This window comes from Somniosus microcephalus, chromosome 16 (genome assembly GCF_052327205.1).
Source record: "Somniosus microcephalus isolate GS21.2 chromosome 16, FLI_Smic_1.0, whole genome shotgun sequence".
Classification (NCBI taxonomy): domain Eukaryota; kingdom Metazoa; phylum Chordata; class Chondrichthyes; order Squaliformes; family Somniosidae; genus Somniosus; species Somniosus microcephalus.
Genome location: NC_141002.1, coordinates 47,831,077 through 47,848,121, shown reverse-complemented (window position 1 = coordinate 47,848,121; position 17,045 = coordinate 47,831,077). Strand labels below are relative to the sequence as shown.

The 17,045-nt window shown below is 48.9% G+C and overlaps 1 protein-coding gene across 2 annotated transcripts in view; it reads right to left on the bottom strand.

Annotated features, from left to right (window-relative positions):
- Window positions 1-17,045, bottom strand: part of LOC147106132 (cystine/glutamate transporter-like) — an 86,810-nt gene that overhangs the window by 60,873 nt on the left and 8,892 nt on the right. For both annotated transcript variants that reach the window (XM_086008943.1, XM_086008942.1), the window contains 2 exons: window positions 14,648-14,774; window positions 2,524-2,639 (listed from right to left, as the gene is read on the bottom strand). In XM_086008943.1, the coding sequence (XP_085865069.1) occupies window positions 2,524-2,639; window positions 14,648-14,774 (243 nt within the window). The remainder of the gene's footprint in view (window positions 1-2,523; window positions 2,640-14,647; window positions 14,775-17,045) is intronic.

Below are 17,045 nucleotides of genomic sequence, written 5' to 3'. Positions count from 1 at the left end.
ATGGTGGAGCCCAGTACATGAGTGCAAAAGACAAGACTGAAGTGTTTGCAACCATCTTCAGCCAGAAGTGCCGGGTGATTGATCAATATCGGCCTCCCCCTGAGCTCCCCACCATCACAGAAGCCAGTCTTCAGTCAATTCGATTCACTCCACATGATATCAAGAAACGGCTGAGCGCACTGGATACAGTAAAGGCTATGGGCCCCAACAACATCCCAGCTGTCGTGCTGAAGACTTGTGCTCCAGACTCGCCACACCTCTAGCCAAGCTGTTCCAGTACCGCTACAACACTGGCATCTATCAAACAATGTGGAAAACTGCCCAGGTATGTCCTGTCCACAAAAAGCAGGACAAATCCAATCCGGCCAATTACCGCCCCATCAGTCTACTCTCAATAATCAGCAAAGTGCTATCAAGCGGCACTTACTCACCAATAACCTGCTCACTGATGCCCAGTTTGGGCTCTGCCAAGACCACTCAGCTCCTGACCTCATTACAGCCTTGGTCCAAACATGGACAAAGCCCAGAGGTGAGGTGAGAGTGACTGCCCTTGACACCAAGGCAGCATTTGACTGAGTGTAGCATGAAGGAGCCCTAGTAAAACTGAAGTCAATGGGAATCGGGGGGAAAACGCTCCACCTAGCACAAAGGAAGATGGTTGTGGTGATTGAAGGTCAATCATCACAGCCCCAGGACATCGCTGCAGGAGTTCCTCAGGGCAGTGTCCAAGGCCGAACCATCTTCAGCTGCTTCATCAATGACCTTCCCTCCAACATAAGGTCAAAAATAAGGATGTTCGCTGATGATTTGCAGTGTTCAGTGCCATTCACAACTCCTCAGATAATGAAGCAGTCCATGCCCGCATGCAACAAGACCAGGACGATGTTCAGGCTTGGGCTGATAAGTGGCAGGTAACATTCACGCCACAGAAGTGCCAGGCAATGACTATCTCCAACAAGCGAGAGTCTAACCACCGCCCCTTGACATTCAATGGCATTACCATCACCGAATTCCCCACCATCAACACCCTGGGGGTCTCCATTGACCAGAAACTTAACTGGACCAGCCACATGAATACTGTGGCAACAAGAGCAGGTCAGAGGCTAGGTAATCTGTGGCGAGTGTCTCACCTCCTGACTCCCCAAAGCCTTCCTACCATCTACAAGACACAAGTAAGGAGTGTGATGGAATACTCTCCACTTGCCTGGATGAGTGCAGCTCCAACAACACTCAAGAAGTTCGACACCATACAGGATAAAGCAGCCCACTTGATTGGCACCCCATCCACCACCTTAAACATTCACTCCCTCCACCACCGGTGTACCGTGGCTGCAGTGTGTACCATCTACAAGATGCACTGCAGCAACTCGCCAAGGCTTCTTCGGCAGCATCTCCCAAACCCGTGACCTCTGCCACCTAGAAGGACAAGGGCAGCAGGCGCATGGGAATACCACCACCTCCAAGTTCCCCTCCAAGTCACACACCACCCTGACTTGGAAGTATATCTTCATCGTCGCTGGGTCAAAATCCTGGAACTCCCTACCTAGCAGCACTGTGGGAGTACCTTCACCACACGGACTGCAGCGGTTCAAGAAGGCGGCTCACCACCAGCTTCTCAAGGGCAATTAGGGATGGGCAATAAATGCTGGCCTTACCAGCGATGCTCACATCCCATAAACAAATTAAAAAAAAGAATCAAGCTGGACAGGTCTATGACCGCCATTATACCTGAATATAGGGCATATTCCCTGTAAATAAGATCATTTTCATAGTCTGGTTTAATTATGCTAAATATGCTGTCCTATAAGTTGCCAATCACTCTTTGTCAAGGTAGCTCTGCAAAATTGGCTTCTTTTTCTTGCTAATTCTCCTAACTGACATCAATGTGCTGGGGTGGGAGCCTCAAGAGTGAATATCACCAGCAATGGATCCTTAATTGGCCAGTTTGCTTTCATGGACTTGGAACAAGGAGAGGTTACTGCAATTACAATCCTTTACACACTCCCATACTCAGGCCCTCAAATTCCTCTGATCCTGCTCCCTTTCCATAAGCACGGTGAGGTGGGACTTCTGCCCAGCCACTAAATGTGGACACGATCCAACCCTGGGGTCAGGGACATTTAAATATTTCAGATGAGCATCCATTTCACTGCTGGTGTAGCTGGGATGACCGCCACGGGGGAGGGGATGAGGGAGCCTGGTGCGGTCTTGCTGCAGTACAAGTTGCCCGTGGACTGCCTGAAGATATTTTAAAAATGTATTTAAAATTACCCCCTTTTGAAGCAAGCTGTGTTCCATACTGCAATCGATTAAAAAGAAATGGGTCGCTTATATTTTAAATGTCCACCCTCCTGTGGCCCTTAGCAACATTTAGATGCGATCATAATAAACCTACCACATGTGAACGGTATAACCAAGTCCTGCCCAAATTCTGCCCCCGCACACTCAAATTACAGCATTTACATGTCGAAAAACAACAGGCAGTTCAGCCAAGTGACAGACAGGCATAACAATGTTACTTACAGACTCCAGCAGCTGTGAGAAGTTTTACTGCCAAAACTGGAGCTTGACAAGGGGCAAAGAATGGCTCAACAATGTAGCGTCCAAACGACAAGCCAACAAAAGCAGTGATTGCCGGTCTGCTCAAAAAGAAAGAGGATACGTGAATGAACTATCAATCGATGTTATTGTGGAGTTGAATGTAGACTTTGTACAGAATATATGTGTGTCTATGAGTGAAGGGGAGAGAACAACCGATACTCCTTTTTTAATTATATAGTTCAACGTCATCATTTAAAAAAATTATGATACCAAACATAGTCCGGGAATTGTGGAGATTGGACACAAAAACATAAATGCTGTCAAAATTGTAACTTAACCGTTTCAAATACAGGACTGTGGTTTGGGAAAACCACTCTTAAAATGTGACTTTCATCTCTCTCTGCAGCATTGACTTCACTCTGTGTAAACAACAAAATTCACAACTGCATGATAATCTACAGGGGATTTTATATCTCCCCCGCCCCACCACCCGTCCCCCACAGGAACAGGGCAGAACGGGCATTAAAGTCAGATGGGCAGACTTACCATCCTGTTCCTGCTAGGTTTGCATCCGCCACCATTTTAACTGTGCACGCCTCTTCGGCGTCTGAGGCATCTGCTGGCAGCAAATCTGGGTCCTATGGTGCCATTAGGATCTCAACGCTATTTTAACTCGAAACATTGGAAATCCCGCCCAGCACTCAGCCAGCTGAGTGTGTTATGGCTCTAAAGAGCAGTTGCAAGCAGTATTTATTTCATAGGGATCTGTGTGCTATTGTGGTTTTTGGATTTCCAAAGGAGAGTTGAGCTTGGAAATTTCTTACATCTGAATTTATTTTTCTTACACATCCTGAATAAGCATTCAAAGCTGAGGATGGGTGCCATCCTTGCTTTGATTTGGTCACAAGAAAAGGAGGAGGAAGAGGAGCAGCAGTTGAACTTATTAGAAGACAACGGAGGAGAGGTGCTGCTTGCAGAATGTCAGCGTGTACAGGTCAGCAGTAGGTTTCCTGGATCTGTCTCAGAGGTAGTGCATGAGGAGACTGTCTCTGACCTCTGAAGCCCCCTGCAGAAAGACCTACTGCCTGCTGCGCCAGGTGGCCATGCTTTGCCTGTGTCAGTGACTGTTAGCACCGCCCTTTACAGTTACCTCCTGAATCCAGGGTCCCTGCTTAACCCACCACCCAGGCTCATTCCAGGGTGCTCCAAGGGACATCTCCCTCCTCTCTCAGTCTGTAGTTCATAAATGTATCAAGCAGGTCACCAACGCCCTCTTTGTCATGACCAATGAATACATTGCCATCTCAATGCACGCCAGCAGTCAAAGTGAAAGTGTTCTTGGATTCTCTGCAGTGGCTGACTTCCCACATGTGCAGGGGGTCACAAACTGCCCACATGTAGCCATCAAGGCACCAGAAGAGCAGCCAGGAGCATTCGTTCATAGGACAGGTTTGAATTTCATCAATGTACAGCTAGTCTGTGATCACCACAACAGAATCATCCAGGTTTCCAGGCAGCTGTCATGATTCCTTTATCATGCACCAGGAAACCTCTTCCCCCCACTCCCCCCTCACTATTTCACCCATCCAGGAACATTAGAGGATAGGTGCCTGGGGACAAGGTCTACCCCCTCCGGCCTTCAGACACTTGAGTCGTACTCTCTGGAATTCCCTCCCTAAATCCATTTGCCTCTCCTCCATCCACTAATTAGATGCATCCCACTGGATGTGGTTCCATTCATTCTGCCAGCTAGTTCAGCTAAGTCCTGCAATCTCATTCAGTCCATGCACACATTTTTAGTTTCCTACAGTATTTTGTTACATTGTATAATTACAAGACCCAATGTGATGAATTTTAATGGGGAAGGCGGGTAGGGAGCAGGGGTGGGGGGCTGATCTGAAGCGGTTGGGAAACCCAGGAGAACGGGTTTCCCGCAGGCCCTGCCGAATTTAATGGCAGGGCTCGATTAGCATGGGAAGCCTCTGATTCCCACCCACAGCCAGCCAGATTGAGAGGCCTGCAGCACTAGGCCACACAGAGGGGGGAGGGGGGGATCGCGTGGGGGCCGGGGGGCGGCCAGGAGCGGGGGGGTGGTGGTGAGGGTGGATTAGCGATCGTGGGCTGAGAGGAGCACGGGGGAAGGGGCGGGGACTGAAGAAGATCGTGGGCCGCAGGGTGGCCGGAGGGAGAGGAGGGGCATCGGAAGAGGATCGAGGGCTGCAGGGCAGCCGGAGGAGCGGGGGGTCACTGAAGGTCAGGGGCCGGGAGCAGCACATGGGGTGGGAGGGTGGGTCTGAAGGGATCGTGGGCCAGGAGCAGCATGGGGAGAGCTGGAGGAGTGGCGGGGGGATGGTGACGGGGGAGGTGGGGGGGGTGCGGGAGGAGCATGCGGGGGAGGCCTCGCGGGGGGATTGGAGGCCTGGGGTGGGTCTCTGATCGCGGGGGGTGAGTTAAGCAGGGACCCTGGATTCAGGAGATAAACGTAAAGGCACTTACCTCCTGGATCCAGCAGTCCATGCCTTGCATTAGCTGGTGGGTTTCACAATGCGAACAAAACCCGAGCAGCCACTGTTAAATTCTAAATATAAGAACATAAGAAATAAGAGCAGGAGTAGGTCATACGGCCCCTCGAGCCTGCTCCACCATTCAATAAGATCATGGTTGATCATCGACCTCAACTCCACTTTCCCGCCCAATCTCCATATCCCTTGATTCCGTCCAAAAATCTATGTATCTCAGCCTTCAATATTCTCAAAGGCTCAGCATTCACAGCCCTCTGGGGCAGAGAATTCTAAAGATTCACAACCCTCTATTCCTCCTCATCTTGGTCTTAAATGGCCGACCCCTTATCCTGAGACTATGCCCCCTCGTTCTAGACACTCCAGCCAGGGGAAACAATCTCTCAGCATGCAGGTTAAAGCAGAGACTTCCAGCCCCATTATAATATTTAACTATACGACCCACCTCCTGGCAGCGGATTGGTTACCCTCACATTTACATTGCACCCAAACATTATGTGCAATGTAAAGAGAAAATGAGCTTGAATTCTTAGTCCCATTTTACTTCTGCAAAGCACTGCACTCAAACTTGCTCTATAGCTCTTCTGATGGTTTCACCTGAAGGGGGCACAGCAATGTAAATTACCTATGCAAATGAATATCAGATGGCTCTGCTCACAGATTTCTTCTAACAGTGCTGGGTGCAGATCGGAGCAGACTGCCCCATAAAATCCTGGCACTACTTCTTCCTGAGCTGCCCTTTAGGGGTACCCGTTTTAAGGGACAGGCTGATATATTGTCAAGAAAGAGCTTCATTATTGACATTTTGAATTAAAAATGTAAGAAGTCACACAACACCAGGTTATAGTCCAACAGCTTTATTTGAAATCACAAGCTTTCGGAGCGCTGCTCCTTCGTCAGGTGAAGTTTCACCTGAAGGGGGCACAGCAATGTAAATTACCTATGCAAATTCACCTGACGAAGGAGCAGCGCTCCGAAAGCTTGTGATTTCAAATAAAGCTGTTGGACTATAACCTGGTGTTGTGTGACTTCTTACATTTGTCCACCCCAGTCCAACTCCGGCATCTCCACACCATGAATAAAAAATGAGTTTGCTATATCAGTACTTTTTGCGGAATGCTGTAGTCTTTTACACTTAGTGATGTGTGCAATGTTTAGTACTGTGTCACCACCTTGCCTTTTGCGATCTGGCTTAGGTGGAGGTGGATGAGGAGAAATCAAGCTCCCTTGAGAGTACTGAAGTTATTCACCTGGCTCTCTCCTGAGTCACTAACAACTGTCTCCCTGCCACAATGCAAAAAATCTCCCTTTCTCCTGACCACACAACTACTTCTTCCCACTTGGAATAGAAAGAGGAAGCCTCCCATTCAAACCAGCACCCTCCTCTTATTCCCACACCATCATTCTCCATACCCATGTTTGTTTTCACTGTTCCTCCACCTACTGTTTAGCACCATGGCATTGTCCCTTTACCAACTCCCTCCAAGGTAGACCACAGCGGCACCCTGTCTTCTGTTTGAGGTGAGGCAGGCATCCTAGCCGTGGCATAGCAGCATGAAGGTATTCACAGGGGTCATCCCACTTCACTAAAGGAGAAGACCACAGAAATGAAAATCACAACTTTTGGTGGCTACAAATTGATTTTAGCACTCACCAATAGTCATGTGCATCTGCCGCTTTTACTATTTCATATTCTGTGTACCAGGAAATCGGAAAAAAATTGCTATTTTTTTTGTGATGCTTCCATTGAACATGCCCCTTTAAGGTTACTGCTGCCTTCAAGGCCCAGATTGTCTCCTTTCTTCATGGCTGTGCCAATAGTATGTCTCCAAATATGCATGCTATCCATGCTAATTAGGCGCAAGAGGAAGTTTGTGTGCTGTGATCTGGGCCCCAGCAGAGTGTACTTTAAGTGTATTCTACAGTAATTGTTCCCAGACAGCTCTGGGAGAGAAATATCAGCCCAATTTGTTTTTATTTCTTTTTGTGTTCTTCAAAGTGATGAATGTCTTGTTTAGCGCAGACTGGCGATTTTTGGCATTACTCCAGAACACCAGCAACCATCTGCCAAAAAAAAATGCCACTAATTAAATGAAGTTGATCATCTTTCCCAACAAAATCAGTAACTGGTAATTCAAATAACAATCATCAGACGCAGATTAATAATGCACTCAATACCCTGCAGTACCCAGGTGTATACTAAAGCACTGAACGTGGTCAAGCAGTCAGATATACTCTAACTGGCAATCTTCTGTATCTTGGACTTTTGAATAGCCGAATTCACGAAATCCAGGAACAGATCAATCAGGAGGCATTCTGACCTTGCCCTACACATCAGCTGACCAAAAACATATATGGCGAAGGTAACAAATGTTAGTGTTGAAGCAAGGAACACTTCTCCACTTTTTGTGTCTACATTGAGTGAACCTGGGTTTGGTATAACACTGCCTAGATGGGGCATAAAGATCTTTCTGCCTTGCCTCAGAAATGTGATTTAATAGGTTAATGATTTAACTGACATAGCTCACACAGGAACTTGACACAAGCGCATTAACCAATGAGATAAAAAAAAACCACGCAGAGGAATTTAAGCCTCCAAGTCTAATAAAGTAGTGAGGAAAATTGCTCCTCCAATAATGGCGTGTGGACAGTTAGGATCATTACTTTATTGGTTGGCAAGTCCATATGCACCAACATGCTCCATGTACAACAACAACAACTTGCACTTATATAGCACCTTTTAACGTAGTAAAACGTCCCAAGGCGCTTCACAGGAACGTTTTCAAACAAAATTTGACACCGAGCCACATAAGGAGGTATTAGGACAGGTGACCAAAAGCTTGGTCAAAGACATAGGTTTTAAGGAGCGCCTTAACATAGGAGAGAGAGGTAGCGAGCAATGTTCCTTTTAAGCTGCGCGGCCGCGCAGAGCTTGCACAGCCGGTGAGCCAGCTTTTAAATTGAAAAGATTGCGCAAGCGTGGACTTTTGAATGGGTCATGCAGCTCAAAAGATCACAGGGAACATTGGTAGAGAAGCAGAGAGATTTAGGGAGGGAATTCCAGAGCTTAGGGCCCAGGCAGCTGAAGGCGCGACCACCAATGGTGGAGCAATGAAAATCGGGGATGCGCAAGAGGCCAGAATTAGAGGAGCGCAGATATCTCAGAGGGTTGTAGGGCTGGAGGAGGCTACAGAGATAGAGGGGGCGAGGCCATGGAGGGAGTTGAAAATAAGGATGAGAATTTTTTAATCGAGGCGTTGCCGGACCAGAACGTAAGAACATAAGAAATAGGAGCAGGAGTAGGCCAATTGTTGTGTATGTACCTTTACGAGAAGAACTGATTCTATACTGCAGTACCGGCAGTGACCACCCCTATATATAAAGCCATAGCAGGCTTCTGTATTTCAGTCTTGAATTACTCTCTGTTCAGTAAATACCTGTTTTATTGTTCTCCTGCAGTCTGAGTATTCTTGATCCTTGGACACTACACTGGCGACGGGCAGGTTTGAACTCACCTGCAGTACTGCATCACCTCACGGGGATCTTTTCCCTGAAGAGAAGCTTCTTGGAGGTCGAAGTCAGAACGGTGGGCGTCGACCGCGGGCAACCGCCCAGGGATCCATCGGAGAGTTGCAGGGGAGGCTGTGGAGAGCTGGGCCTGGCTCCCCAGTCGAGGTGTTCCAGCAAGTCGTGCTGGTAGCAGGTAGTGCGCTGACCCTTCCGGACTGCGGCGGGCTCGGGCTCGATCGAGCGGCTCTGCAAAGGGGCCATGCAGCGTCGTCGGGAGGAAGAGAGAGAGAGAGGGTGGAACGCACAGGGCGCGGTCGGTGCTCAAGAACAGGGCAGCGTGGAGAGGATAGAACGCGGGGAAGGAAAAGTGAGACGCGCCAAAGCCGCGGGTCGCCGCCATTACCCTGTAGAACACTAGGAGCAGCGTGGCAGCAAGGGGAAGAAGGAAAAGCGTGGGAGGCGCCATTTTATTCCATTGGGGAAGAAGGAAAAGCGCGGGAGGTGCCATTTTATTACATTGGGGAAGAAGAGAAAGCGTGGGAGGCGGCATTTTAAATCACCCAAGATGCCGAAGAGTGGCAGTATCACTGCTTTCGACAACGAGGTAGAAGACTGGACCACGTATGTGGAAAGAATTGAAGTGTACTGCAATGCCAATGAGGTGGCCAATGGAAAGAAGGCGTCGGTATTATTAAATTTGATGGGCGCGAGAACGTACGGCCTATTGCGGAATTTAATTACCCCAGCTAAACCAATGGAGAAAAGTTTTGAAGAGATTGTTAATATCTTACAGGAACACCTAAACCCTACACCGCTGCTGATAGCAGAAAGATTCAAGTTCCATAAAAGAAACCAGCACAAAGATGAGAGCAATGCTGACTATCTTACGGAACTACGCAAGTTATCGAAGCGCTGCCAGTTCGGAGCAGGACTGGCAGACACCTTGCGGGATAAGTTTGTCTGTGGGCTCCAGAGTGAAGGAACCCAGAAACGACTACTTTCGGAAAAGGACCTGACGCTAGAACAGGCTTTCAGCGTGGCAGTATCCTATGAAGCAGCAGCACGGGGAGCTGCGGAAATACAACAGAAACCACAAGAATACAGCGCTAACGAAATGGCGTATGGAGCCGAAAAGTGCTATCGCTGCGGCAGAACAACCCATGATCAGAAGGACTGCTGGTTTAAGGACAAAGTATGCAGGCAATGTGGGAAAATGGGACACATAGCAAGAGTCTGCAGGTCGGGAAAGAAAACCAACACTACAAGAACTACTAAGGAAAAGTACAAGAAAGTAAAGAAATTGACAGACAGTAGTTCGGAAGATCAGGAGAGTCATAAGGACTCCGGGAGCAGGAGACTAAGTTGTCTAAAGTTACACAACGTGATCGCAAAGGAGGATCACCGAACCATTTGGGTCACCCTCATGATAGCAGGGTCCCCAGTAAAGATGGAATTGGACACAGGATCAGCCCTAACTGTCATGAATCGATGAGACTATGAGCAGCTATCCCCACACATACCCTTGAAGGACACGTCCATTGTATTGAAGACATACACGGGGCAAAAAGTCTACCCCAGAGGAAAAATAAGAGTGCCAGTTGAATACAACGGCAAGGAAACACAGAAACTGTATCTATATATACTACCAGATGGAGGACCACCATTATTGGGACGTGAATGGATCCGAAAAATACAATTGGATTGGCATTCCATTCAGGCGCTAACTGTGACTGATAAAAAGGATGATGACGTCACACCTGGACGACTGTCAAAGATTCTAACTGACGCAAAAGAGGTGTTCCAACAAGGACTTGGGACTCTAAAAGGAGTAACGGCAACGATAAAAATCGAAGATAACGCAAACCCAAAATTTTTTAAGGCCAGACCGGTACCTTATGCGATCCGCCCAGCCGTTGAAGCAGAGCTGGAGAGTCTGGAGCGTTCGGGTGTGCTGTCCAAGGTGGACTGGAGCGAGTGGGCCACACCCATCGTTCCTGTAATGAAGAAATCATTGAGCAGCACGCCTGGGGAACCGAAGAAGGTTCGCATCTGTGGGGACTTCAAGGTAACTGTGAACCCAGTCCTGCACACAATACAATATCCACTTCCACAGATAGAAGATATTTTCGCCTCACTATCTGGAGGGAAACGCTTTACAAAGATTGATCTGGCCCAAGCGTATCTACAAATGGAGGTGGAAGAAGCATCTAGGAAATACCTCACGGTAACACTCACAAAGGTCTTTACCAGTACAATCGACTGGTATTCGGGGTAGCATCAGCCCCGGCTATTTGGCAGAGGGCGATGGAACAAGTCCTGCAAGGGATCCCGGGGACCCAGTGTTATTTGGACGACATCCTGGTTACGGGCAAAAATGACAGTGAACACCTTGCCAAGCTGGAGCAGGTGCTCACGAGATTACAGGAATATGGACTACGAGCCAACCGCCCCAAATGCGAGTTCTTCAGGAGACAAATCTCGTATTGTGGCCACATGATTGATGAGGAAGGGTTGCATAAGTCGCCGGACAAGATTGAGGCTGTAGTCAAGGCTCCAGCACCGGAAAATGTGTCGCAACTGAGGTCGTTCCTCGGGTTGGTGAACTACTACCATAAGTTCTTGCTAAATTTATCTACAATTCTGCACCCACTGAACGCCCTGCTGCAAACTGGAATAACATGGAAATGGAGTGATGAGTGTAAGCGTGCCTTTCAGAAATGTAAATGCCTAATCACTTCAAAAGAAGTATTGGCCCACTACAATCCAACACTACCGATTCGGTTAGCATGTGATGCGTCTCCCTATGGCATCGGAGCGGTGCTGTCACACAAATTCCTTGACGGTTCAGAGAGGCCAATAGCCTTTGCGTCGCGCTCGTTAACCTCAGCCGAGCGTAACTACGCCCAGATTGACAGGAAGGCCCTCAGCCTGGTGTGGGGGGTGAAGAAGTTCAATCACTATCTGCACGGGCAGAAATTCACCCTACTGACTGATCATCAGCCCCTGGTCTCCATTTTTAACCCAAAGAAGGGCGTTCCGGTGATGACGGCGCAACGGCTGCAAAGATGGTCACTTTTTCTAGGGGCACATCAGTACGACATAGAGTACAAGGGTACGAAACAGCATGGAGACGCTGATGGGCTGTCGCGCCTACCGTTGCCTATGGTAGAGGAAGCACCTGCAGTGGACCCTGTTGAGATATTCCATGCAACCATAGTCGAATGTCTACCTGTTACAAACTCAAGTATAGAGAAGGAAACCCGAAATGACCCAACACTCTCTCGGGTCTATGATTTGACGGTGAAAGGGATGGCCAGCACATGGCGACTCACTGTTGCCAGCACTCTCGCCAAGGAGAGAACAGCTGTCAGTGTGCCGGGGGACCTTGATGTGTGGATCCCGAGTGGTAATTCCACCTAAGTTGAGAGATAGAGTGCTCAATGAGCTTCATGAGGGTCATCTGGGAGGGGTAAAAATGAAGAGCCTAGCCAGGGCGTTTGTGTGGTGGCCGGGAATCGATAAAGAAATCGAGGATATGACCAAGAGATGCACAGGATGCCAGAAGGTCCAAAACGCTCCACCACAGGCCCTGCTACATCCATGGGAGTGGCCCTCATCTCCATGGCAATGGGTACACATTGATTTTGCTGGTCCATTTATGGGCTCAATGTTCCTAATCGCTGTGGACGCCCATTCGAAATGGCCAGAGGTCATCAAAATGTCCTCCACCACCACGGAGAAAACTATTGCAGTCCTACGGACCATCTTCGCCAGGAATGGCTTGCCAGAACAGATTTGCTCCGACAATGGGCCACAGTTTGTGTCAGAGGATTTCCGGAGGTTTCTGAGGAATAATGGGGTGAAGCATTACACATCTGCCCCATATCATCCAGCCACAAATGGATTGGCTGAGAGGTTTGTTCAGACCTTTAAAAAGGCAATAAAGGCAATGCATAATGACGACATACCACTACAGCACAAGGTGGATAATTTCTTGTTTGCTTACCGGAATGCGACACATGCAGTCACCAACCAAGCTCCAGCCATAATGTTCTTCAACCGAAGGCTAAGATGTCGCCTGGATTTGCTCAAACCAAACATAAGACGAGATGTTGAGGATAAGCAATTCCAGCACATAAATGAGAAGCCAACCAGGAGCTTCAAGATAGGGCAACCAGTCTTGACCCGCGACTACCGAACAGAAAAATGGCAGCCAGGAATGATATGCACACAGCAGGGACCACTAATGTACACAGTGGACGTTGGAGAGAGCATCGTGAGACGCCATGCTGACCAGATTTTAGAATCACAGGAACAAGCCAAACCCATACCACGAGCAGGTGCACCTGGTAATCAACCCAAAGTACAGATTGCGTCTACCTCAGAAGCAATGGTATTGGAAGCTGACGAACCAACCAATGACAATGAGCCAGAATCAACTCCGCCGCAAGAACAGGATACTCGAGAAAGGCGCTATCCAGTCAGGATCAGGAAGCCTCCCCAAAGACTGAACTTATAAATGATTATTTCAGTTGATGTATATAGTACAGAGGAAATTGTAATTGTAATTAGTTATTATTTAGTTGTTAAATGAATGTTATGTACTGTTTATCTAAAAGGGGAGGAATTGTTGTGTATGTACCTTTAAGAGAAGAACTGATTCTATACTGCAGTACTGGCAGTGACCACCCCTGTATATAAAGCCATAGCAGGCTTCTGTATTTCAGTCTTGAATTACTCTCTGTTCAGTAAATACCTGTTTTATTGTTCTCCTGCAGTCTGAGTATTATTGATCCTCGGACACTACACCTTTCAGCCCTTCGAGCCTACTCCGCCATTCAATCAGATCATGGCTGATCTTCTACCTCAATTCCACTTTCCCGCCCTATCCCCATATCCCTTGATTCCCTTAGTGTCCAAACATCTATCGATCTCTGTCGTGAATGACTGAGCATCCACAGCCCTCTGGGGTAGAGAATTCCAAAGATTCACAACCCTTTCAGTGAAGAAATTTCTCCTCATCTCAGTCTTAAGTGACCGATCCCTTATTCTGACACTGTGACCCCCTGGTTCTAGTCTCCCCAGCCAGGGGAAACATCCTCCCTGCATCTACCCTGCCAAGCTCCTAAAGAATTTTATATGTTTCAATGAGATCACCTCTCATTCTTCTAAACTCTAGGGAATATAGGCTTAGAACCAATGTAGATCAGCGAGCACAGGGGTGATGGGCGAACGGGACTTGGTGCGAGATAAGATACGGGCAGCAGAGTTTTAGAGGAGCTCAAGTTTACGGAGGGTACAAGGTGGGAGACTGGCCAGGAGAGCTTTGGAATAGTCGAGCCTAGAGGTAACAAAGGCATGGATGAGAGTCTCAGCAGCAGATGAGCTGAGGCATGAGTGAAGACAGGTGATGTTATGGAGGTGGATGTAGGCTGTCTTGGTGATGGAGGATATGGGATCCGAAGCTCAACTCAGGGTCAAATAGGACTCCAAGGGGTATACGCTATGGAACAGGATGGTTCTGGTTCTACTGGGACCATAGGAATGCCACCTGTGGGAATAACTATTTAGCTTTGCAATATGGATTCATATTCTGCCTTTTTGTTTCATTATCTTCAGATTTCAGAGAGAAATGTCATTGTTTTCTATTCTGGAATGTTTTCTTTTACTTATTGATATCCTGAAGGAGGTTGAACATGTTGATGAGAGTTCACAATGGTATAGATTGGTTTGTTGGAAGGAGAGGACTCATTGGTCAAATGATACTTTTTCCATATTGCATCAATGGTTTTGTACTCTGATAAAAAATAAGTTTATTCCATTCAGAAGACGGCATGTGATGCTGTTGTACCTGGGCGTTGCAGCATTTTTGATTCTGGAATGGACATTTCTTCAACTAAATCAATACACATCCTTCCTGTTTGTAAAGGCATTGTAGTACAAATACACATGGTTCATTAAAGGAACTGAAGCAATTTGTTGAGGAGGTTCATTGGAAGGCTGTGTGCTATTGAGAATCTGTGTATTTCACTTGGCAGAAAGTATGAGATTATTAACATTACACAAATGTACCTTACCTGATTACAATGAATTCAGTCCACAATCGAATAAAGGCTGGAAGTGGACCCAAAGTCTCCAGAAGATAGATATAGTGACCACCAGATTTCTTAATGCTTGTTCCAAGTTCTGCATAAGATAAAGCTCCTGGTGCATAATACAGACAAAACATCATAAAGTGGTAGTAACATATATCACAACAAATTTTTCAATTTACTGCTTTATATATTTATTTATTCCCTGCTTTCTTTTCTTTCACTTCCTTAGGATCCCCGCAGACTTTATTTCCTGATACGCGTAGACTTGAGGCCTCCTCTCAGGTCTCTGTTCAGATGCTGTAAATTTTCCAGTGGGAAGTGAAGAGGTGATTCAGCACAAGCTGTCTTCATGTCTATTCTCGTCCTCTCCCATGACAGGAAACGCTCCAGGCTTCCTTTTTAGCTGTCTCCCTCCCCTAATAAGCCTGGCTAAAAGCATAAATTTACCATATGGTGGATGTTCAGGGGGACTGGGTGTTGTTCCACTCTGGTGCACTGGAGCACTCTGCAACAATGGCTGCCTCAATGTTTTTTATTGTAAACTTTTAAAGGATAACCGCACATGGCATTATATGAAGAAATAAGGTGCAACCCCATGTGCTGTCACTCTGTGACAAAGGGGGGAATTTTAATCTAACAAAAACGGGCGGGTTAGGAGCGGGTGTGGGGGGGGTGCTGTTAGTTAAAGTGTTAAAATCAGAATCCTGACCTGAACTCGCCTCCAACCCGCCCACTTCTAGTTTTAACGGAGGTGGGACGGGGGGCGGGCAGCCAAGCTGGTGCCAGGAGGGCAGGATGTCAATTTAAATATTACAATGAGATTGGAAGCCTTTTTTTTAACCTACACTTTGTGTTTAACTGTAGCTGGTCAGGTTTTCCACACCTCGTAAAACCTGGCAGTTACAGTGAGGCGAGGGCTGCGGCATCCAGGAGGTAAGTGCCTTTACACCTACCTCCTGGATCCAGGGTCCCTACCTAACCCACCCCCCGCGATCAGAGACCTCCCTGCCAGGCCTCCAATGCCAACCCCCACCACCCCCCCAGACCTCCGAGGCCTCCACGAGGGCTCAACCCTGCTCCTCCAGCCCCCTGCAGCCTATCACCCCTGATCTTTGGCATAACCACCCACCCCCCACCCGGGGCTCCTCCCGGCCCATGATTGTCAGCTGAGTTCCTCCCTTCCTGCTCCTCCCAGCCCACGATCATCGGCCGTGTACCATCCCCCCACACCGTGCTCCTCCCAGCCCACGATCATCGGCCGAGTACCATCCCCCGCCCCCACACCGTGCTCCTCCCGGCCCACAATCATCGGCTGTGTACCATCCCCCCACACCGTGCTCCTCCCGGCCCACAATCATCGGCCGTGTACCATCCCCCCACACCGTGCTCCTCCCGGCCCACAATCATCGGCCATGTACCATCCCCCCACACTGTGCTCCTCCCGGCCCACGATCATCGGCCAAGTCCAGCCTCCCCCGCACACCGTGCTCCTCCCGGCCCACAATCATCGGCCGAGTACCATCCCCCCACACCGTGCTCCTCCCGGCCCACGGCCATCGGCCGAGTACCATGCCCCCCCCCACCGTGCTCCTCCCGGCCCACGATCATCGGCCGAGTACCATCCCCTCACACTGTGCTCCTCCCGGCCCACGATCATCGGCCGAGTACCATCCCCCCGCCCCCACACCGTGCTCCTCCCGGCCCACGATCATCGGCCGAGTACCATCCCCCCACACCGTGCTCCTCCCGGCCCACGATCATCGGCTGAGTACCATCCCCCCGCCCCCACACCGTGCTCCTCCCAGCCCATGATCATCGGCCGAGTACCATCCCCCCACACCGTGCTCCTCCCGGCCCACGATCATCAGCCGTGTACCATCCCCCCACACCGTGCTGCTCCCAGCCCACAATCGTCGGCCGAGTCCAGCCTGACCCCTCCTCCCTTACTGCTCCGGCCCGCGATCTTCTGCTGAATCTGACCCGACCCCCCTGCCCCGCTTGCTGCTCCGGCTGACCCTGGCTCCATGCGATCCCTCCCTCCCGTCTCTGTGCAGCCAAATGCCACAGGCCTGCCCGCCTGGTGCCAGCCAGACAGCCTCTCAGTCAGGTTGGCTGCTGGTGGGAAACAGAGGCCTCGCATACAATTCAGGCCCTGACATTCTCTCGGGTTTCCTGACCGCCTTGGAGCCCCCTGCCCCCAACCCGACTTCCCCATTAAAATTCAGCCCAATGTGTCAGTGCACTGATATAATGCACAGCAAGAAACATGGAGAAAGCCACCTGCCTCCACTCATCACCTCCTGGCACACTGCTGCATGCTATCTGAACTGTATCTCTATGCTTGGTTGGGGTAAATGTGCAATTGAGTTTTTTAAAATAA